This window comes from Anguilla anguilla, chromosome 4, assembly GCF_013347855.1.
Source record: "Anguilla anguilla isolate fAngAng1 chromosome 4, fAngAng1.pri, whole genome shotgun sequence".
NCBI classification, from domain to species: Eukaryota; Metazoa; Chordata; class Actinopteri; order Anguilliformes; family Anguillidae; genus Anguilla; species Anguilla anguilla.
The window spans coordinates 32,746,620-32,770,408 of record NC_049204.1 but is presented as its reverse complement, the minus strand read 5'-3'; the positions used below and the strand labels follow the sequence as shown (position 1 = coordinate 32,770,408).

The window sequence follows — 23,789 nt, the reverse complement described above, 5'->3', positions numbered from 1 at the left end:
GGGATTATATGAAAAATTTGAAGTGCGAGTATTTGAATATGATACAGTAAAACAGCAAACATTTTTAGATGGTAGATCCAGAGCCCTACTGTCATGAGCAAGTGTCAAAACTTTGAGACCTTTTAATTTTTGGTGATACATTCCAATCCAAAATTTCACTTTTTTCCATAGCCCAGCATTGGATTACATAGAAGGTTTGAAGTGGGATTATTAAAAATGCTACAGTAAATTTTCACAGAAATGGAGTAGGACATAGATCAGGACCCTTCTGTCATAATCAAGTGTCAAATGTAATATATACAATTATATAGCCTACTGAGTCTGTATTACACTTTCACTTCCAACCTGAAAATAGTATTTTTGCAGATACTCTCATTGTAAACAATATCAGATATGTGATACAGTTTGTGCATTCTGAAATATGAATTACGTTTTTATAGAAGGGATTGTCTTTATTATTATGGATATTTATTGTTACAGTACATTACACTTATGCACCCCACTAGGTGGAACAATCCAATTTCACTTCAGTGTCAGTGTTTGGTTTATAGTTATAAAAATGGAAAATGGGTGCATCTAGGATGCCAATTCCTGGATGCACCCAATTCAAAAGAGAAAAAGAAGTGTAGTTTCTTTAGACTGAAGCCTTTTGATGAGAAGGATCATGCAGTCATACAATCAAGCAGGGATGTAGTACTCGAGTCCGGTCTCGGTCTCGAGACTGATTTTTGATAGTGTCTCGTCTTGGACTCGTAGTTAATACGACTCGGTCTTGAATCGGTTTCGGGAGTGAATATGACTCGGTCTTGAATCGGTCTCGTTCCGAGAGGAGACAAAAAGCTGTGTTCGAAATTGCATAGCTAACATTACATATTATTACATATGTTATGAACATAAAAACGCTGCCTACAATTAATTTTGTCCTCAAAACATGCTAATTTTGTTGAAATGTCTTTAGAAACCTCCCTTCTTCTATTTTAGGCAATAAATTCAATGGTAGCCTTGGATAACACATTGCTATAGTATTGGCCTCGAATTGGACTCGTAGTTTTGCGGTCTTGGTCTTGACTCGGTCTCAACCCCCCCTCGGTCTTGGTCTCGACTCGGTCTCGACCCTCTCAACTTCCCCTCTGTCTTGGTCTCGACCCCCCCTCCCCCTCCCGGTCAGTCGGACTCGATTCATCAATGACTCGATCTGGACTTGGACTCGACCAAGGTGGTCTCGACTACAGCCCTACAATCAAGGCTGCTTGGAAGCAAGCAGGGCAGAAATGAATCAGACCACAAAGTTTATAATGTCACTACTTTATTGCTGGTAAAAGTGGTGTCAGTGCGGCTACATACCGTAATCCCTCAGTTAATGAAAAAACAACGAGAAACCAGCTATTCAAGTGCGGTGTCATACACAGTGACCTACAGAAGTAGAAAAACCCGCAGAATATTACACCATCGCACCACGTCACATTCCTGGGAGTGAACAGTCTGTAACCACGGCAATGAGAAGTGGAACCCCCACTCATTTCTGGACTGTGCAGAAGACAAGTGTATTCCTACAGACCATGTGAAAATGAGCGGAGGCTTTCAGTGTTTCAGCAGCATATGGTGTGTTTTGTAAACAGTGTATCAAGCAAAGGCAACAGAATTTTTTTTGTCCCTGGGGTGAAAGAAAAGGCTTCAGAAAAAAAGTCAGTAGCAAACCATTACAAAAGCTTTTTTTTTTGTTGATTGAACATAAAGTTTTTTTTGCTACAGTATATTTTTTCATAATAGATTGCAAACATGTAAAATATATACAGCAATATCCTAGAGCTTGTCCAATGGAACATATGCCCGACTGCCACCCTTTCTCTATTAAAGGGGAGAATTAAGTGCAAAATAATTTAACTCATGGCACTTTTCTGGCCACATAATGGCAATAAAACATGGCTTCAATGATAACTTGATGTCTGAACTGACACCATGAAGTCCCACTAGTTCAATCTCACAATGCCTCCATGACGAAAACAGGCTCAATGTGAGGTACAGTACCCTACTAGTAGGTGTACATTTGTGGTTCAGTGCGTGGCAGTCAGTTTGTTATAGAAGTTAGAAAAGGTACAGAGCCAGAAAGAGATTCTAAATACAGCGCTGCACTATTAGAATGAGCTGCTACAACAACTACCTCTCCTGCAACAGCATCATGTCCAAGCCATCTTTGGGGTTCCAACATGAAAAGATGGCAGGAGGGTGGATTCACAAACATTTTTTTTTTAAAGATGAATTTAAAAAAGTCCATAAGCACATGACATTGACTGTTATTTCCATAGGGACTACACAGAAACACACATACACAATCGTGGAAGCAACCAGTATTACTGCATAGCCTTAGATGCATTTCATTACTCTCTCTCTATCACTGTTTTTACTTGAGGAAAGAGTCCAGCTTTTTCTGTATGTTATCGAAACAGTCTATTCCCATGTAGTCTGCTTGGCCCTGCTCCCACAGCTGTTTCCGCTCTTCTGAGGACATAAGAGGCACATTGTGGGTAACGGCATCCAGCTCGCCGCAGCCATTTTCACCCTGGGTGCAAGGGGAACAGGAGGGGAGGGGATGGTTGTGGGGGAGGGGGAGGGAATGCACAGTGAATGCAGGCTGAATTCTATGGAATGTACTGGAACGCAACCGTCGAAGCACCCACGAAGCAGAGGCCAAACATTTTTCTTTACTGCATTCCAGAATGACATTGTGTCCCTGAAATAAGTTATGTCCATATTTTTTGCACATTTTTTTATGCAATAGTGACTGAAGAGCTGAGGAAGGATAAATGCTATTTGCCATGAGACCTGTCCACCCAATCGTCATGGCTAATCGGTGGGAATATGACATGGCTAGCTGAAGCGTCACTAATTACAGATCATGTTATCTCACAGCCCTCGGTCTGGTGCCCAAAACAGCATGCTGTCTGGATTCAGAAACTGAGTCTAAGGGACGTTAATATACATGCTTATTTAGGCTTCACAGCCAGGAGGACAGTTGTCTGTTCTTTTTTCTCTTTTTTTAGATAACAAGCTTGACCAAAGCCTTTGTGATCAACTGTAAAGTAGAGCATGAGCTGATCCCAGAGCTGGCAGAACAGCAGAAACCTTCCCATATGTTTGCTCCTCTCTAACTTGTAACAAACAATTCCGGATTCAGTGAAACCACAACACTAAGTTGAATGAAATAAGGAAAGGTTTCACAAGTCAGCTGCATTAGCAACGAGGCGCAGTGCATGTGATCCTCTGTATACCTACTTTAGGTTGTCAGATGTGAACTTAAACTTAATTGAAAAACAGACAAGAGCACACCTTTTAAAACATCACAATAACATACATTTTATGGCAGCAAAACAGCTTTCAGGTAGCCTCAAGAAACCTAAGAGAAAACTTTGAAGACAACGCAATTATTTAACATCGTATGAACCTATCAAAAAGAAATGATGGATAACTTATTTCCTGAAAAAACTTTTTAGTGACAAACACAAACTGGACAAACATGTTTGTTTTAGCTTTAGGAAATAATGTGCTATTCAAAAGTGCTAATGTACTGTGCATGTCAGGGTGAGAGAGAACCACTGCAATCTCAGGTTAATATTAATCCTCAAGAGGAATGCACTCGTATATCAAGTACCCGTCAACAGTGAGAGAGCTCACCATTCACCTCTCTCATGTATGGCACAGTGTGGAGAAGGACGGCCATCCCACTTACTGCAACACATCCAGAGTGGAAGGGCTGGTCTCCAAACTCCTTGAACAGCATGGGCAGCACAGCCGTGGAGTAGATCTCCCACCATGTCTGAAGGTAGGTGCCGTGTGAAGGGGACCCCTGGAGGTCACCCTTGAGGCATTTCCCTTTGGTGTCATACGTGTAGCTCCATGGCTTGGTTTGCCCCAGGAAATGGACCACCTTAGCATTGGCACCGTACCTGTGAAAGTGAGGTGAAAGTGAGGCTCTGCAACTAGACAAACAGCAGGGACCACCTTGCCATGGTAAACAATGGGAGAGGGAGTTCACAGATGTGACATTACACAATACTTTAAACCACCAGCTATAGGTCACGGTAACCTCTTCGTCAACCCTCTTTTCAAACAATTATCCCATCTGCCCCACCTCAATAACCTTAAGTTGATAAAGCAATTTCCACTAATTAAGCACAGATGATGATTGACAGGGATGTTTACAAGCAACACCCACATGTTAAAATTAGTTTTATTACTTACTACTGTGGATATGCTACAGTATTTTAAAACGTTGTAAAGGGGCTTGATAACCTTAAGCAGAATCAGGAGCATTAATGCTGGGCTAAAACAAAAACCTGCCCGCGCACCTGCCCTTTTCGAACAAGACTCCTGCTTTATATGGATGCATTTTTCTGCTTACTGCACTGATACTAAATCCTGGTCCTGGAGAGCCACAGAGTCTGCTGGTTTTTTTCTTATTTTTTTTCTTATGATCAGCAGCCAATTCAGACCCAAGAAACCAGGAGACCTGAGTTAACTGTGTAATCAACAGTTTTAACTGATCAATTGCTGCGCTGCTCAAGTTCTTCTGAATAAAAATGAAAGCCAGCAGGCCCTGCGGCTCTCCGTGAACAGGAATGAGGTCCACTGGCTCAAAGAGATGCTTTTCATGGCATTTAAACTCCATCCATGTTCACATTCCTTCCTGACTCTCCCCATATTGGATCAAATAATTGTTTATAAAGGTAAAAATGAGAAACTCAGTTGTCTGATTAGTCACTTAACTGGGGACCCCTGGAAGATAACTATTGAAATACAAATTTACATCCCTGTAGGTCACATGGTGAAGACAAACTGTTGCCCCTACTTATAACGCCTGATGAACTCACAACTGCTGGTCTCCTGACTTATTTTAGACCCACTGGTTCATCTACCCACACCAAAGATTGCATGGATTGCATCAGTTTTCACAGTCACCACTTTCAGAAGATTTAAACTTTTTTTAAATTTAACCATGGTCCTGATCAAATTATTGTAATAGTATGATTACAATGATACATTTCAGCAATAGAACCTCAAATAAAATCTAAAGATAAATAGATTGTAATTTTTTAAAGTTTCTATTTTAGGCCTAAAATTAGTACTAGCCAAACTCATAATTGAATAAAGCATTGCAGCACTGCAGCATGACTAATTATTTTTTTACATTTTCTGAATTAACTACCTTTGAAACAAACAAACAAACAAACAAACAAACATATGTGTATATATATATATATATATATATATATATATATATTCAACAACTTTGAAAAGACCTGCTTGTTTTATGAGTTCATTTGCTGAATACATAGCACTGCTGTCTAATAGTGACTTGCATTTAGAAGCAATCATCATCCAGGACTTTGAGTCCCCGTGATGGGAGGTCACAACAGGCCAAAACATGCTGGTCATTCATTCTTTGATAGGGGAGCCACCAGAAGCCATTAATCCGGTGTAACCAGAGCCACTGGGCTGTTTCCTCTAGGGAAAGCTGTTCGCAGGAAAAAGGAAAAAAAAACAAATCTCACAAACACCCCAGTGTCCAGCCACATACTAACCACCCCTTCCTCATGCGTGTGTAAAGGGTCCTTAAATAAATGTATCTATTTTGGGCGGCTGGTGTCTGTGGAGTGGAGCCCGTGGTGGATACTCAAGTGCGGGGCCAGGAGGCTGGGGGTTGGCGAGGCGTTACCCGGGGCCACTGCTCCCCTCATCTCCTGTAACCTGATGTCATGGCACGGACATGTGACCTTGGATCCTCTTACGCTTTCTCAACTTTAACACAACACCCAAGACCGTCCCACAGACTCGACAGGTAGTATCAGTTCAAACAAGGATGCCAGTGCTGTTGCAGCACGGAGAGCCCGCCAAATGTTTTTTTTTGAAAGATACTTACTGTTTGAAAGCTGGAAGATACGAGTAGATGGCTATGCTGCTGAGGTTGTAAATGAAAGGAAGATGCTTCGAAATGTCAGCTGTTGCCCAGTTGCTGAAAAAGCTGTTTAGAATTCCCTGGTCCCCACCTGCAGATGAGTAAGCCAATGAGTCACACATAAACATTTAGAGATCACAAATCATAGTTCAAATCATACAAGCAATCAAAATCTGTTCACCACCACCCAATACATAAGAAACTGTGCAGAATTTGTGCTCTAACAGTCCACAATTCAATTCTGCAGAATATAAATATTCTCTATATTCTCTTAGCATTCAATATTATAGCATCTTCACATTTCTGATATTGCAGTCATGGGTTGGAATCAATAATTAATCATGGATTTTCAGTTCAGTTCAATTACAACTCAGTATAAAATTTGCATTCAGCAGGGTTTTGCAAACAATTTACAATTGAAAACATGTGTAAAAGTTCCAATCAACTGAATTCCCATTTACTGGGAGCCAAATTTAAAGAGGATAGAATCCCTCCAATATGTATTTTAGCTGGTCAGATTTGCATTCAACATACACTTCCTCCCTCCCTCCTCTGCTCACTCTCTCTCTCTCATCATCTCTACCCTTTGTCCCACTTCAAAAAAAAAAAGAAAACTCCATATATAGGGGCCATTCATAGATGTAATGATCTAAAAATATGTTCAGTGTACTGTAAATGCCCCATATGTTCTAATGAAGGACCAATGCTGTCAGCCTGCAGCATTGCACATATAAAACTGCTCAGATTCTGCACAGCAATGGCTGAAATACTTGAACCGAGCTAAATATTCAATGACATGTACTTTGGATAAAAACTAGATTGTGACAGATGATGAATGGTAATTTAGTGGAAGTGACAGCACAGTGATCCATATACCTGTCCCACCCACTTCAATTACCCCCGGCCTAGTTATGCTGGCAGCACTCCGGAAATCAACCCGCTCCAAAAACATCACTCAGACAACAGGAAGTGCACACCAATGAGCAGCTAACTAGGCCTTTGTAAAGTCATAAAAGAACATATTGCTCCAGAACAGACAGCTTTGTTTTTAGTCAGTCATTATAAGGGGGTGGCGTGGGAGCTAGGGAAGACTGAGCTTACCCTCCGGGGCATTTCATTTTTTGTTAACTTCCACCTTGGGAAAAAAAAACAGAGCTGAATGTTCACTGTGAGGAGCAGCTCCTAAAAGATCTGTCCACGGAGGCCATCAGAGATTGGCCATATGTATACGCAGCTGCTGTTGCTGAGGAGCTTTACTGTGGGTTTTCTGTAATGTATACGAGGTCATGAATGTAAAGAGCAGCAGTCAAGCCAGTAGAATGGAACGACATGCTCAGTTCATACCATGCGGTGAAAGGGCAACAGTCTGCAACCCTATCTTTGTGGATAACCTATTCACAGGATAATGTGAAAAGCATCATTCACACCCTTGCAGCGTTTAGTCCTGACTCCATACCTTTAGACCTGTATAAATAGAATAGTGCAGGGCGGTTTTGCATGTAGCTAGCCTAGTTCCCTCCTGCTGAATCATAAAAAGTCTGCATTCAGAAAGAGTCTAAAACCACCACTGCCAGTTTCCATGCTAGAGCTGACAACTTTAGGTAGTGATAGCAGAACTGAGCTTTGTTGTAAGCACCCTTATTACATATTAAATATATTAATATGAAAGACAACAAACAAAACATGGGTAAGTTTTCTTACCCCCTCCTAACAGCTGCTGTAGTGCCGATTTCAAAACTCTGGCATGCTGTCAGCCGTTACCAATGGCTGACTTGCTTGCAATCAATACAGGACCAGCTTGCCACTGCCAGTTGGAATTACTAGTAACAGCCATGGACAAATCCAATCTTGAGCTAAGTACCAGCTGACAACAACAATCAGCACTAGCAATAAGTTATCTAGTTAGCTAGCTAACTGAAAAAAGGCTTAATAATAATCATTTTAAGGTTTAATACCTCAGATTTCTACATTGACTAAAATTCAGTGATGGCACTGCATTGAGTTTGCATGCTAACATAAAGCTACAATACAACTAGCTATATGTATTGTGAAACTCAAATACTCATTATTTAGCTACTGCCAGCATTGCTGCATCCATTTTTAAGAGTCTGCTAGCTAGATAGCTGTTCTGACTGGGGTCGTCATTTGTGCTGTCATTTCACTTACAGTAGGCATAACCTGGCATCTCTGGGAATATTACATTGCTACCCCGCTACCTTCTCTTAATTATTTTCATCTGGCAACAAACTATTTTTATCTAACCAACAAACTTCACCGAAGTTAGCTCACTGTAGTTTGCGTCTGGTTGAGGAAGAATAGTAGCTATCTGCAAGATATTGTAAAGGTAGAGGTCTGGTGAGGCTTGAACTCTTATGGGGGAAAGGAGGCTAAACTAATCCCTACACTACTCCTGAGTCCCAGCCTTCCACAGAGCATGCCCTCACACTCGGGTGCTATTCACAGACTGCCGCCCCCTTGAGACACCGCCCTGTCCATCAAGGCCCCGTCTCCCAATTCTGACACCAATCTAAAGGCAGGGACCTGGCAGAGCTCAAATTTGGTTCTTCAGGGGGAGTGGCGACTGCTCTAACCACTGCACTAAACATGCATTCACCTTTAATAGAGCAGTCAGGCCGCGAGCTGGCCAGACCCCAGTGCCACAATATTTTACACAGTGCCAGTGAGCTCAGAATCAATGTTGTGAAGGAAAACTGATCAATTTATTTTACGGTTCACATGTACAGGTTGCTAGTATATTAATATTAAATATTACAGCGCAATGACAACCAATTTAATAATAGTAATTTCAGACATTGGATAATGTTTTGATTATGTAACAAATATGTCAAGTGTATGTAGAGCTCTGTTATTTGATATAATTATGTATATAATTTCACTTTTGGGGTTACTGTATATGATGAAAACCAAATTAAATTTAAGCAAATTAGCCATTACTTTAAAAACCTATTATTCATTTTGAGTGATCATGACTTGTTTAGACCCTTTTTATTGTGATCATGGTCAATTAGACTTACTGCTATGAAAATATTTTAGGCTGTATGGGATAATGTTTCAATATTCAGAAACCCAATCCACTGACCAACCAAGTGGTGAACACATTTCACCCAAAATGATGCCATGCATGATACAGAGCCAACTTGAAAGGCAGTTATGTCGGAAAACACATTCATGACATTCGTCATGTAGAAGCTCTTACATACATTGCAATGCCTTTTGGCATTGTCAACACTTATTGTCACTTAAACCATAGCATGCTGTCTAGACTTTAATAGAGTATGTTATAGTATAGTGCAGATAGACCTGCTAGTCCAAGCTAAACTGAGGCATATACAGAAGTGTATTAGATACAGAGAGTGGGCCTGAGCTGTTGAGATTTAAGGTAGGGGGAATGTTCCAAGTCTCTGGACTGTTCAGTCCTCATATGCTCAGTGCTCTCCGCACCTGTTATCTCTCAGAAGAGCAATCTGGGAAATTTCCATGGCAGCTGAACACACACAGGATTAGCCTGCAAATGACTAAGCGCATGAATTCCCATGGGCTGCGCAGTAAGGGAAAAAAAAGGAGGAGCTGCATTCTTTCAGAAGCCGAGGCGAAACAACTACACTGCCAAAGGCATAAAAGTAGCCTGATGGTCATTGGGGGCTACAGTGAGGCTTGTTCCACTACAGTTTATTCATCAGCCCAAAATACATCTAGCCAGACACCACTGAAGAGCAACAACCAGTTCATAACAGCACAGCCAATTACTACTATCTCCATATGTAAATGTAAAAACTTTAGTTTGTATGAACTAGAAACATGAAATATTTCAGCTTTTGAGTAGAAAGTATAAATGAACTATGTAAACCATCATGGCATCATAAACAAATAAAAAATAATCCTACTGGTTCAACCATAACCCAGCTAACTCTAACAGACATGTTGTGTCTGTTATTCTCATCGCTAAACATGGCATTTATTAAACGTGTCACCTTTTTCCACAATTTCCACCAACAGTGATAAATAAGTGGGCATGAGTTGTCATGAAGAGTTCCAGAGCAAAGACCAAGTGCTAATGCAGTTTAAAACAGGTGTGCTGTCACTATGTATTGCCCAGAATGCTGAAACTCCTTGGGGGGTTTCCTCAAGCAAATTGCTCCATAACTTTATATGGGTTCAGCTACATTTAAAAAAAGGGATGATCAGACCTCTACAAGAATGTGCATCATCTGCTGATGTTTCTCTTGGCGTTGGATGAAACTATAACTACAGGCTAAGAGACTGCCTAGGGCTACATACACACAGCAACAAAAGGCGCGTTTCTGCCATTCCCCTTTCAATTTTGACAGTCTCAGCATATTTGCTATAGCCTTCAGCATTTGTACCCATACATACACACTTGGGCCTATTCATACCAGAGGAATGGAAACAAATGTTAAAGGTCAAAGAACCTGCAAACCATGTTGTGGATATAGAAGACTGTCAATGCTAAAAATACCCTAGCTTTACCAATTAGCACACCACAGGCCCATTAACATGTCATTCAATTCACCAAAAAAACAAAAACACAAACATCTGGATGGGAGATAGGCTGTTGACTTCAAGTGAAACAAACAGTTGAAGCAATTTTCGAAAAATCCAAGAAATAATGTGAACATATGAAAAACAGGCAGATATGTGAATTGTTCAGAATATAAAAAGTTCTTGAAACTAAACTAAAACTCACCACTGAACTAAATAATTGATTGGTTCCTTAATAATTTAATGGAATCTCTGCCTAAAAAACTATTTTTGGCAAAACAAATACAAAAATGAACGTCAATTGAAGGCGGCAGTGTAGTATAACGGGTAAGGAGCTGGTCTTGTAACCTAAAGCTTGCAGGTTTGATTCTAAGGTTGGACACTGTCGTTGTACCCTTGAGCAAGATACTTAACCTGCATTGCTCCAGTATATATCCAGCTGTGCAAATCCTATGTTGCTATAATGCTATAATGTTGTGTAATTTGCTCTGGATAAGAGTGTCTGCTAAAATTGTTAAACTAAAACAACAGACATAAACTTTAGCCCATTTCTTTGCATTCTTTCAAGTGAGAATAAGCAGTTGGAGAACCTGCCGGGAGGCTATGTGTAACTAATCAGAAAATCCCGCCAAGCGATGCAGTACCTATTCATCTTTTTTTAAACGTCAAAAACACCTACAGGAGATGAACAGCACAGGAAGTTTAATGCAATCAACTACTACAGAACTGAAATCATATTGGTACTTAAATCAAATAAAGAATGTACAAAAATAGATTAGCTTATAAGACACAAATACAAAGTGACTGCAATGAAAGTCTTATTTCAAGTGAGAACTGTGGCCAGCCTGAATGTCCTTCGAGACTTGATTCATTACTTGGATGGCGGCTTCGTTATGCAATTCCACTTGGCAATGTTACAAGTCTAGCATGAATGAATAGACTAAAACTAAAGCTATGGTACTAAAAATGTATACAGCTCAAATAAATGGGCTGCTTATGCAGAAATACACTGCCAACATTCTGTCATTAAGTTTAAGACAGAATGAAAAGGAAACAATTCACCTTCAGTCGGTGTGTACAACTATGTGGTTGTGGCAAACTGGAGCCTCTCGTTCTTCCCTTCCCCCCAAAAGAGAGACGCCCAGAATAACATGAGCAAAAGCATTACAGTCACAGACAAATTCAGTGTTTAGCCACCAAACTTGATAAAGAAGTTATTTGATTCAAAGGTAAACATGTATATTGTATGACTTATAAACAGAGACCTTTACTAAACTGTCAACCCTCCAAAACCTAAAGAGGAATAAAGACGAGAAAACGGCTTGCGTCTACAACACAAACTCTCACATAACTTGGAAGCTCTGATTTTAGAATACTTTAGATACAAACATTCCAAACTTTCAGAGGCCACATTCATTGGCTTATTTAAATCCCCGAAGCCAAGGTGTTCAGTCCCACACTGCTATTATATAGGGTTACATAACACATTCCAACACTTCGAGCAACTCAAGGTCTGTATGAGGCAGCCATTTTCTGAAGTTGCATCAAGTTTACGTAAGTTGGTGGTCACGCAGTCAGACAACAGCCTCAAAACCCTGGGCTTACATCATAGTTGAAGATGAAAATCTAATTAAAACACATAATTCTCCCCTGTATCACACTGTTCTTTAAGGAAACACTGTGATACTTTGCCTTCTGTTAAAATGTATACAGTACTGTGCCAAAATCAGAGACTATCCTTTCTTTTATTTACTTTCCAGTGAAAACAGCCATTCAGTGCAAGTTATTTATTTTTTCAGTGTCAGAAAACAATGTAGCAAAGCATATATTAAACACAAATTACACAAAAACCTCTACAACTATGTACAATATAAAATCTTATAAATATTTAGTCTGTCCAGCCTCTGCCTTACATTCTTTTCAGGAGACTTGCTTTGAGTTTTCCAAAGAAATCTGCAGGGATACTTTAATATTTTTCCATGCTTCTTGTAAACATCTCCAAAGGTCAGTCTTTGTTGGTTGCATTTTCTGCTTCTCTCAATGCAAGTAATCCTAAATACATTCAATGATGTTGAGGTCTGGACTCTGGGGTGGCTAGTCTATTGTTCTGAGAACACCAGCAGCTTGATCTTCTTAGCAGGGTGCTTGGGGTCATTATCTTGTTGTGGAATGATTTTTCTCCCAATCAAATATTGTATAATAGGTAATACATAATATGTTACGATTTGTTTGTATTTATCAGCATTCATGATACCTTCAATAAAAACCACAGCACCAACTCCAGATGTTGTTATAAAACCTCAAACTTGTACTGATCCTCCACCATGCTTCACTGATGCTTGTAGACATGGTTCCCAGTGTCTTTCAGCGCTTTGGTGGCATACCTGTACATACTCATACTTCTGAAAATATGAAATTTGACTCATTGGTCCATAAAACCTTACTCCACATCTCAGGTGTCCAGTTTCGGTGTACTAAAAATGTTCTCCTCTTTTGTTTATTTCATTACGTTACATTTATTTAGCAGACAATTTTATCCAAAGTGATGTACAAAAGTGCATATCAAGATAATTGGAACAACTACAAAACACAGGCTCGATAAGGTACAATACTAATTTCGTACAGCTATTCATAGCCAAAAACACAGTTCAGTTCACGCAGTGAACATTATTCTGACCTACTTATGCAAGTCAAACTAGGGGGAAGTACAAGCTACAATATTAGGACAGAAATACATATTGCAATAAGCACTGGAATGGAGGTACATGTAACATGAGTGGCATGTAGTATAGTGGGGTTTTTGACAGCTTTTAGACTCATGTCATTTAGTGGTCTTCTCACAGTGTAAGTAATGATGGTGATAGTTTCAGTGGTCTACCATTCCTTGCATTTTTGTCCCATGGAGTCCCATTTATTTTCTCTGTAACTTGCAATAATCTCTTGAACTTCAATTTTGGAAACAGTTTTTTTCACTCACTTTCCTTTGACTTTCACCTTCCTTATGCAGTTGAATAATCGTATATCTAATCAGAAATATCTGCTTTAGCCATTTTACACGCACATGACAAGAAATCTGCAAAAGGCAGTTAAGGTGTGTTTGGGTAGCGGTTTGATTTAATGTTAAGATTCACTTTTGAAGTCAAAGGGTTCTGTCACGATGTCACTGACACTTTTGGTAACAACTTTTGTTGGGAGGACACAGCTTTAACTTGTTTGTTGATTGAAAGATAGGAAGACATACCCCCTTGGCACAGATGCCAAATCTGGCCAATCTTTGCCCGTTTAGGGTGTGTTCTATTTTAGGCTTTATAAATCCAGATGCGAGCATCACTGACACTTGAGAAATGGCTTGAATGAAGCAAGACACCTGTACCATTTACAGTACTAACAATACATACTAGATCAGTTTAGATTAGTTTACATTCTAAATGTAGCTAAAAATGTACTGCCACAAATGCGGTTATCGACGAAAATGCAAAAATGAAGTTGCTTGCCTCCACATGACTGAGCCACCTATGAATGCTTACACTACAGTATGTGAAATGACCACAATAGAGAATAGCGCAGATCTCTTGAAAAAACTCAATTTCATTGGGAGAGGTATGAAATCTAACAAAGCAGGTCACTATGAGCCACTACTCTAACACTGTGCAGGGTATGTGAACAATAACCCCTATACTAACAACTATTAATCCCCCAATACTACTAAGCCAAGCATTATTAGCAAAGGCTTACAATTGTCTCTCACAGCTAATGTGAATATAAAAATATAAAAAATATGACAACATAAATAACTGAAATGTTACAAGCAGCAAAATGTATATCTTTGCGTACCCTGGCTAGACTTCATGTTTCTGTCTCTTCTTCTGACCTACTTCCCCAATGCTAAATTTCACTTGGTGTTGAAATAATTTTTTTATGAACTACCAGATAGATGCCATCCTCCAGTGTGTCATGTTTGGGAGTATAGTTTCAGATGCGAAACTTGCAGGGAAGGGAGCTTGTGAAATGGAAGACTTATAAGACAATGGTGGCACACAGAAACTACACTACATGACCAAAAGTGTGTGGACATTTGACATCTAACATCTCATCCATAATTATGGGCATTAATATGGAGTTGATCCACCCTTTGCTGCTATAAGAATCTCCACTCTTCTGGGAAGGCTTTATACTAGATGTCGGAGCACTGCTGCAGGGATTTGCTTCCATTCAGCCAGAAGAGCATTAGTGATGTTGGGCATGGAACTGGCGTTCCAATTGATCCCAAAGGTGTTGGTTGGGGTTGAGGTCAGGGCTCTGCTCAGGGCAATCAAGTTCTTCCACACGTTTTCAAAAAAACCATTTATATATGGACATCGCTTTATGCCCAACGGCACTGTAATGTTGAAACAGAAAAGGGACTTCCCCAAACTGTTGGGGCAGTACAGAATCGTCTAGACTGTGATTGTATGCTGTAATATTAAGATTTTTTGCTTCACTGGAATTTTGGGCCTAGCCCAAACCATGAAAAACAGCCCCAGACTAAGGGGTGTCCAGATACACTACAAAACCAAAAGTATAGTTGCATAGTTGTCGTGTATCATCAATAATAAATGTAGTAGAACACAGAGCTTGTTTCCAGTCATAGTTTGATTGCAGGAGCACTGAATGTCTGAGTAAATCAATTTCAGGACACCGGTGTCCTGCCCACTAGGGGGCTTGCATGAAGGGGTTAAAGTGGTAGTAGTGTGCACAAAAGAAAGAGTGAAAAATGACTGATAAATCTGATATTATATGCAGGGGTATTTCTATAATTCTACGCTAAATATATGTTTCTTGCATTATAGGCTGACACTAAAAAAAAGAATTTCCACTGAATGGCTGACATGACTGGAAATAGAATAAATGAAAGGGTGGTCTTAAGGGCAATTGGGAGGGACTTGCCGTCGAAGCTGCCGTGCTCAGTACAGAATGTGAGGAGTTTCTTGTGGGTTTCCTTGGAAGGGCGAAACACAAACACGCCAGAGTTGAAGCAGTCGGGCCATCCGGGGTCAGGGGCAGCAGACAGCTCCTCCCTATCAAACAGCTCATCCACGTTCGACAATACCTGCATGGAGAAGAGAGGTAATTATCATTCACCGTTTGGTGATTATTTAAATAACAATGCAAAAAAACAAAAAATAATGCAAAAAAAATGCAAAGAAATGCAGAAAAAAAGATCAAAATTTGGTTGATGACAAATTCAGTCCACTCACTTTTCAAAATTTCCCATGCCATGGCTGTTAACATTTATGAATTTACTGCGCCTACATTGTACTCTGAATCGCCTTGATATAAGACAGTGAGATGTATTTCAGGTTATATGCGATTAGGGTCTGTAATGAGATTCCGCTCTGCCTCATGTAGGCTTTGATTTGAATTTTGGGTAGCGAGGCTGACCATAGTGTCTGCATCCATGAAGACACATTTGGAGAAGTGTGTCAGGGTCCAGCAGTGCAGCTTGGTGAAGGTAACCCCCAGGTCTGGCCTCTTCAGCAGAGCCAGGTGAGCAGAGTCACCACTGTCCAGCACATCCACCAGCCTTACTTCATCAAAGATGTTGTGAAGCACTGCCCTAAAAAAGTGGGGTGAGATGGAGATACAAAAACAAGCTCATCATTCACCAACTGGTAGAGGGAAGGGATGCTGTAAGCTTATATCAAATCAATTTCCATTTTCCTTAACAAAATACATCACACAGCTACCCATCAATTTTCAAGCATTACATAGGAAAATGTGCTAATTTTCGTCATGGCATACATTATCTTTCCTACCACTCCTGAACAAGAGTGAGAATGACCATATACTTGACAAAGCAAACTTGTCCTAAATTGAACCACAGCCAAACACAGTGCTGCATACTCACTGCATCTTAAAAGTGTTTGTTTATGGCCTCCTCAGACTATACAATATTAGCCCAAAAATGGCACAGTTTGACAGATGTGGGGCATCGGGAATGACAGTGAGCATCGGGGATGATAATCGGTCATTTCATTTTGTGAAGTGGAACATGGTGGAAGACAACCGATGCAGCATCTGGGACGCCTCACGACGCCCCGACAGAAAGACTGGCTTGTCAGAATTTTTTTCTGCAGACACGGTTCATTCCGACCGTTCACTGTCCCCTCTCTGCGGTTGTACGTGTTAAACGCGTAGTGTGTCCTATCTGGTAACCAAGACACATCGAGAGCTAATAGTTTAATGTGACTAAAACCTCAAAGAATTTTAAAACAGGGAGGCCATTAGCAACATTCCATGCCAGTGGGGGCAAAGATTCAGATTCTGCAGTTGTGGTAACTATGGGATACATGGAAGTGACCACATTTACAGTATCAAACACAGCAATGACTGCAATGGTGAAGGAGCAAAAATGTTGACAGATGAAAGACAATGATTTCAAAATCACTTTAGTGTAGCACTGAAAAAAAGACAAGAAGAAAGAGAAGATGGTATGTTCATCTTCTCAATCAGACGGGGAGAAGGAATGGAAAGTATGCAGCCACCCACGTGGTATTTTTGACCAACTGCAAGCAATCTCCGCATTGATATCGTTATGTGAACATCTAGGCTAGTTCAGCCAGGGATGTGCAAACTGCAGTAGCTGAAGGCAATGCAATGTTTTGTATTCTCCAGAGTGATTATTTTTCATAAATTAATTTGTATGAACTAGTGAAGTAAGTATCCGCAGCAAGTATACTGTTGCCTTAAGGGTGCCCCCCATTATTAGATGCAAGTCCACAGTTTCCAGATGTTATCTTCCAAGATAGCGATGAAGAATGTTATGGAAACAAGCAATGCATTTTCTAATGTTTTGATGCCTGGTTTGAGCATTTGAAGAGTAAACTAATTGTGAGTTAAGCAGGTAAATCTCTTTCATTGAGGGAATTTGTTATAAGTGGGACCTCCAAAGAGTCTTACCTGGAAGGGTCTGTGACGTGAGGACCGATCAGCACCACCAGCTTCCTGGATGTCTTATGGCTCCTCAAAGATCTGCCGAGAACCATCGCACCTTTTGCATAGTTATCATTTGTGGCCAGGGTCACAAAGGCCTGGTCTGTAAAAACAGAGAAAACCATTTAATAAACCTGGACAATATTCCCTTTACCTGAAAAAAAAAAAAATTTAGAAAAGATTATATGGCTCAGTTCCTACAGCCAGCACATGTACATAACAGTCTTTGGAAAATGTTTTTTATATGAATGGAATATACAGTAAAGAGCATCCTCTAGAAAGTTACTCGTGTCTGCACAATGCTACGGTTACACAGAAGTTTGGGTACTTTTTCTTGTATTGAAACCCCCTTGGTCAATAAACTACACCTGCACCCATTACAGTACATACTTCACCTTGACAGCACAAGGTCTGGCATAAATCAACAATGTTAAAGGATAACTTTTTTTCAACTTGGACTTATTTTCCTGAGCCATTTCCACCATGGTGATCAGTATTGATAATCATTTTATCACATCTTTCTTTGTTGAGCTTTGGTCACACAGAGAACCGTTCCACTCTGCTGGAATTGCAATGCAGACCAATGGGCCACACAGACCAGCCTTGAAATGCCCATAAAATAACCTCCCTCAAAACAGTAACTGCATAGCCTGAAGGGGAAATTCATTTATATAATTTTCCATCAGTCCATTACCAGGTATTGGGTGTTTCAATTGACATACTTCCTTGTTAGCAGAAGCATACATTGTTCTCAACGAGAACTACAGCAAGCAGAGAAGCATGTGATGAGTTGCCAAGGAAGTTACTGTATTGAGCCACTTTACAACCCCCCCTTTGCACATGAACACAGCCTGACACAGTGCATGCAAGTACTTCTACAGTGCAAAAAAGTATTGAAAATGAACACCATTATTAAAGTGTGGCCCCAGACTGCACTGCAAAGCAGGGTGACAAAAGCTCAACAAAGAAAGATGTTTTACTATCATTACCAAACAACATGGTGGAAATTGTTCAGAAAAATAGGTCCAAGTAGGAAAAACGTAAGTTGCTTAGGCAACTATCCCGCGTATGACTTCTGCAATGAATACTCAGTCATACAGGATGTTACAGCTTGATTTTTAATGTATATCAATTTTGATTATAAAAAACAGAATCCAGATGAGGATTACACAACTCTGACCCTGGAGAACAACAACCCTGCAAAATGTTCAGCTTTCTTTTAACTACTAACATGCATAGAACTGTGAAGAGAAGCAATATTTGTTCAGTCAAGATGGGTGCACCTCAAGGGCTAATCTGTTTCTGAATTTTTTGCCAAATACTTGCCCTTACTTATTTAATTAGCTCAATCATAAGTGTATCATAAAGGTTTCACTGTGCTCACATACATTAGCGAAGCAGCATAGTATATAGAGCTGTCAGAAAACTAAAACTAAAGTAATTGGTTGGAACAAAAACCAGCATGCAGACCGGCCCTCTTGGACCAAAGTTGTGTGCCCCTGGTCAAGACAAATGCTAGGCGAGGTATTTAGAAGGAAGAAGGGTAGGAGAAAAGCCTGCAATAAATGAAGCCACCAAGTACCAGGGTTGAGTACCTCTGTTAAAGCTAAATTGCAACTCTTTAAGAATCCGCCACTCAATCTGATAAACAGCACACAGACCACAGGATTACGAGCTCAAAACCTTACAGCCTATATTGTACATAAAATACACCGAATCACTAGTGTTTCCTCTCTCCAGTTTGGACTCTCCTTGGGTATACTATCCATTGCTTTATTCTATGTTTTGTTGTGTCATTTGTGTGTTTGTGTAGATCTCATGTTTCATTAAGGGAAGCACTTTGTATTGCATTTGACTGTACGGAAAGTGCTATATAAAGTTTGACTCATTGATTGAGAAGCATTTTTTAAAAGCAAAATACTAAAATAATTTCTTAACTATGTTTAGCTATGGTCTGATATAGTGAAAATAATTGGTTATATCAATAAAACAATTACACTGACGGTTAACTAAGGAATACCTACAATTTACACACATTTGTTCAATGCCTCGTACTCTTGAAGCACCTGGCTTCCTACAGTAGCATGCTTGCCAATAGACTGAAAAATATATCTTCAAATGGTTGATTACTATAAATTATTTACTGCCGTTTGCTTTACTAGCTATAAAGAAAAAATAGAATTGGTCCAGTTGTATACATACACTTTGCATGCTACAAAGGAATCTGATTCTAACCAAACCAACATTGCCACCAATGCAGTTAGCTAAACTCATTCACTTCTGTCCAAATCCATTCATACTAGCTAGTGTAAAAGGGCTAGACAACATATGACAAACTAGTAAATAAATAATTTTTTTTTAAAAATTCACCACAGCACCACACATTTTTACGTCAAAAATGTATTAAATGTGTACACCGTACAATGGAAGTGTAAGGATAAGCTACTGAAAACAAATGACATCTTGTATCACAAAGCATATTACTAGAAAGTGCAAACGGGATGACAAAAGTGCATGACTACTCTATATAAATATCACAAGATACTACAGATGACAAGACTTCAATAAATCAATTTATAGGTCTGTGCCAGAAAAAGATTAACATATTACCCAGTAACATTACACTTATGAGGTATGGTCATCTGGTGTGTACCAACCTAGTTCTGAAAGCACACAAACACCTGTCAATCAATTTTGTAAACAACTTTGAATCTCTCATTTTGTTTTTTCCTCCAGATTCGTAATGCTGCATTGTATGTGTTAGCATTTACCAATGCTATAACATCTTTCATAAATTTTGGAGCGCACAGACAATAAAGTGCATCCTGTGAAGCATTGTTTATTCCCCTCCCAGAGGTCCAGCAACAGGGCGGAGAGCCCCAAATAACCACAGGAGTGGCTAATGCATAATGAGGCAGGAAGCATTTCCTCCATGGAGAATGCCGTGGACAATTATATATTTTGGAATTGAGAGGTCAACAAGCATTGCTTAGGTATCTGGTTGGACTGCAGACATCTGACTGATCCAAGAAGTCTCTCTTGCATAATGGAGGGGGGGTTGGGTAAACTTTCTGACTGAGCCCTCCCTCCCTGGCTGGTTGGGTAGATAAGTAGAAGTGAGCGAATGAGAGAGAGAGAGACACATGCGCGCGCACACACACACACACACACACACACACACACACACACACACACTGAGCACAGGCTCTGAAGCAGGGCAGCTTACATTTTTCATTTATACAGTTAGGCATTTACTGAGACAGTTAGGTTTAGTACCTTGCTCAAAGACGCCCAACCTGGGAATCAAACTTGTGATTTTTGGGTTAGAAGTCCAGCATTCATGTAATTCGTGAAAGGAATGAGGGTTTCCCCTCTTTGCCTTTTCATTTGTCACGTTTTATTTTTCAGCACGCAGGCTTCATATCCTATTACACAACTACATACGTCTGAAACCTTACACATCACGACAGGCATTATCTCCTGTTGACGTGAAAATGTAAAAAGCCACTTCATAATCAACGGTAGGCAACCAATATTCGTTTATCGATACAGAGTCACCATTTCACACGGTCATGACTGACATAACATTCAAACACCAGACTACGCTTATTATTAATTGCAGAGTGTCAGAAGTTCCTATAAAAAACCGCGTGTATACGTGCAAACAGTACCTTACATAATGATGTACAATTTCCGTTTTTACATGCCTGTGAATAGAGCGACCAGCTAAAGACTAGAAATGATACAAAACTACGTGATACAAAACTACGTAATACAAAAACAACCAACAAATATGAAATAACTTCTTTCATGAAAACGCTTCTTTTGTTAGACGCAGGAGATCCACAGGCCCACGCCCCTTTTTGTGCATTCCACCACTGCTGACAACTTGCCTCATTTAGATCATCCGCGTTCAAAACTCGAGAACATCCAAAAAAAGGGAAACTAATCAACATTTTCGTAACCTTTCTAAATGAAAATAACAAACTAATTCTACGATCAATGGTTTTCAAAAATGTAAAGCAACTATACTGTAACTCATTTTTCATAAGCATTTCCTCGGCATCCCCCTTTTGATAGTTCCATGAAATAGACTGTATCCACATACCTGCCATGGTTCGTAGAAGTCAAAGCTACTGTGTAGCCAAGACTTCGGATTTCAAAAAGCAGCCACGCTTCCAGAAAGGACGGGTACACAGTAAGGTGGTGGATTTACAACAAGGGGTCTTCCCATTTTATGTACTCTTTGTCACGTGACCGCTACTGCACCAGCCACTCCTCCACCATCCTTTGCACATTGTAGCCACCATTTCGACGTTTGTGCGTTATTGCTTTTTGTACTTCACTGCTTCTCTGTCTTAATGGTATATTAAAGCAAGCGATAATTGTGATAATTGTTATCGTTTTTAATTGTATACTTTGTATAGGACTATTTGTACCACATTTCAGGTCAACAACATTTTGTCAACAACAACAATAATAATAATAATAATAATAATAATAGTCACTATGATTGTAATTCTAATTGACTTTAAATTGTTAATATCATAATTCACAATCTCATAACTGTTTTGTAATATGACACTCGGAAATATGTAAATTGACAAGGTAATGTTTCATTCAAATTTATGACCCGTCATTTGACCAACACTGAATAAATCTGAGACATTCTTTTTTCACCTACAAGTTTTTCAACCAAAATACCGTTTGGTTTCCCCAAGATTTATGATGACAACCAGAAGTATTCGCATATAAAGATTTTGTTGTATAACTGTTCTTTTCAAGGATTCCATAGAATATACTACCATATAAACCCTACGGCATGTATGCCGTAAACGTACCCCACAAAGGAGCGAATGATGTCATCATGATTGTAAAATGTTTTCAATTGACGGGCTCCACCTAGTGACAAAAAAGACTCTGCTATGTCTCTATGCATTTCCTTTTTCCTGTCAGCCCTTACTTCGCATTACATAACAGTAGGTAATTCTGACACATCTTGAGTTTCCCCCTGGTCTATGTTTAGGGTTTAACAAGGACGACATACTCTGAAATTATCACCATTCAGCTCTATGTATCATATAACAATATATTAATTGCTAATATTATAAACAACATTGTGTGCTGCGGATGGTATTGCTATGTAAATTAATACAGATAGACATAAATTTATACACAATAACAATTCTCATCTTTTAAATTATCCAGCAGTTAATTCATCATCATGTACTCATAACCAATGAAAAAGTATAAACCCATATGTAAGGTAAGCATGAAACATGTAAGATCTATGCAAGGATCCCATACAGAGGAAATTTGACATACTGCTCTTTTCCAAGTAAGAGACATGCTGTACTGGGTGAAGGGACACCTATAGAGCCAGGCCTGTATATCTGTCAAATACTTTCTTGGCAGTGAGATAGTATTTGACAGCTATTCAGCCATACAGCTATGCAACTATCCAGAGATAGAGCACAGCCAGAGCCTGGATCGGGGCCTGTTCTAGGACAGACTTGTACAACTACAAATTATAATGTACTGTATACACGTGAAGAATACGGCAGCCCTCCTTGATCTTTAGGATGATATGAGTGGACAAGTCTATCTTTTTTCTCTCTCTCCACTTGGTAGCTTCTTCAAAGAATACCAGGAGGTTGTCAGGCATGACCTTTCATTGCAAAAACCATTATGGCCATCCCTTAGGACATTGTTATTTTCACAAAACACTTCTAACTTATCTCTAATGATAGATTCCAGTGTACACAGAATGCATATTTTACATGTGATGCAAGTTAAACTGACAGGCCTGTGGTTTCATGGATTGGTATGATCAGCCATTTCTTATATATTGTTATTATATTACCTTGCTTCCAGTCCACAGGCATTTTTCCTGTTTCTAAAGACTGTCTAAAAGTACCTGCCGGTATTTTAAAGATTACATTACAGGCAAAGGTGATCACACCTAACTCTTCGAGTACTCTTGGATATATGCCATCAGGACGTGCTGCCTTATTTGACTTTAGTTGATGTAATGTATCCAGTACTTCTCCATCCTCTACCTCAATATCTGCGTACTGACATTCTGAATACTGAATATGCCTCCCAGTCTATTCATAACGTCTTCTCTAAAACTCTCGATAAAGTAACTATTTAAAGCATCAGCAACATTATTCTTTAAAGCAATGCTCCTCCTTCAGTGCGGATGCACCTGATATTTTCCTTCACTTTCCTTTTCCTACGACAGTATTGAAAGAAACGTTTAGGATTACTTTTTGCATCATGGGCAATTTGTCTTTCAAAGCACTTCTTGGCTTCCCATTGTTCTTTTTTAACCTTTGCTTAC

The 23,789-nt window shown here is 39.6% G+C and overlaps 1 protein-coding gene across 2 annotated transcripts; it reads right to left on the bottom strand.

The window, feature by feature from the left end:
- Positions 1-1,289: 1,289 nt before the first annotated feature.
- Positions 1,290-21,702, bottom strand: gyg1b (glycogenin 1b). 2 transcript variants are annotated; one of them, XM_035415911.1, is made up of 7 exons: positions 21,555-21,702; positions 17,414-17,549; positions 15,896-16,070; positions 15,401-15,563; positions 5,918-6,044; positions 3,728-3,944; positions 1,290-2,560 (listed from the first exon to the last, which is right to left on the bottom strand). In XM_035415911.1, the coding sequence occupies exons 1-7, from the start codon at positions 21,559-21,561 to the stop codon at positions 2,402-2,404; spliced, it is 984 nt and encodes a 327-aa protein (XP_035271802.1). In that variant the 5' UTR covers positions 21,562-21,702; the 3' UTR covers positions 1,290-2,401. The 2 variants fall into 2 exon arrangements, with proteins under 2 accessions (XP_035271802.1, XP_035271804.1); XM_035415913.1 differs by lacking the exon at positions 1,290-2,560 and adding an exon at positions 2,603-3,604 and having other exon boundaries at positions 3,688-3,944.
- Between the last annotated feature and the right edge of the window lie 2,087 nt (positions 21,703-23,789).

Coding starts and splice junctions, on each gene's coding strand:
- gyg1b (XM_035415911.1), bottom strand. Junction 16,071..17,413: donor CACGTCACAGACCCTTCCAG/GTAAGACTCTTT, acceptor CCACTTTTTTAG/GGCAGTGCTTCACAACATCT. Junction 15,564..15,895: donor TCATGGATGCAGACACTATG/GTCAGCCTCGCT, acceptor TTCTCCATGCAG/GTATTGTCGAACGTGGATGA.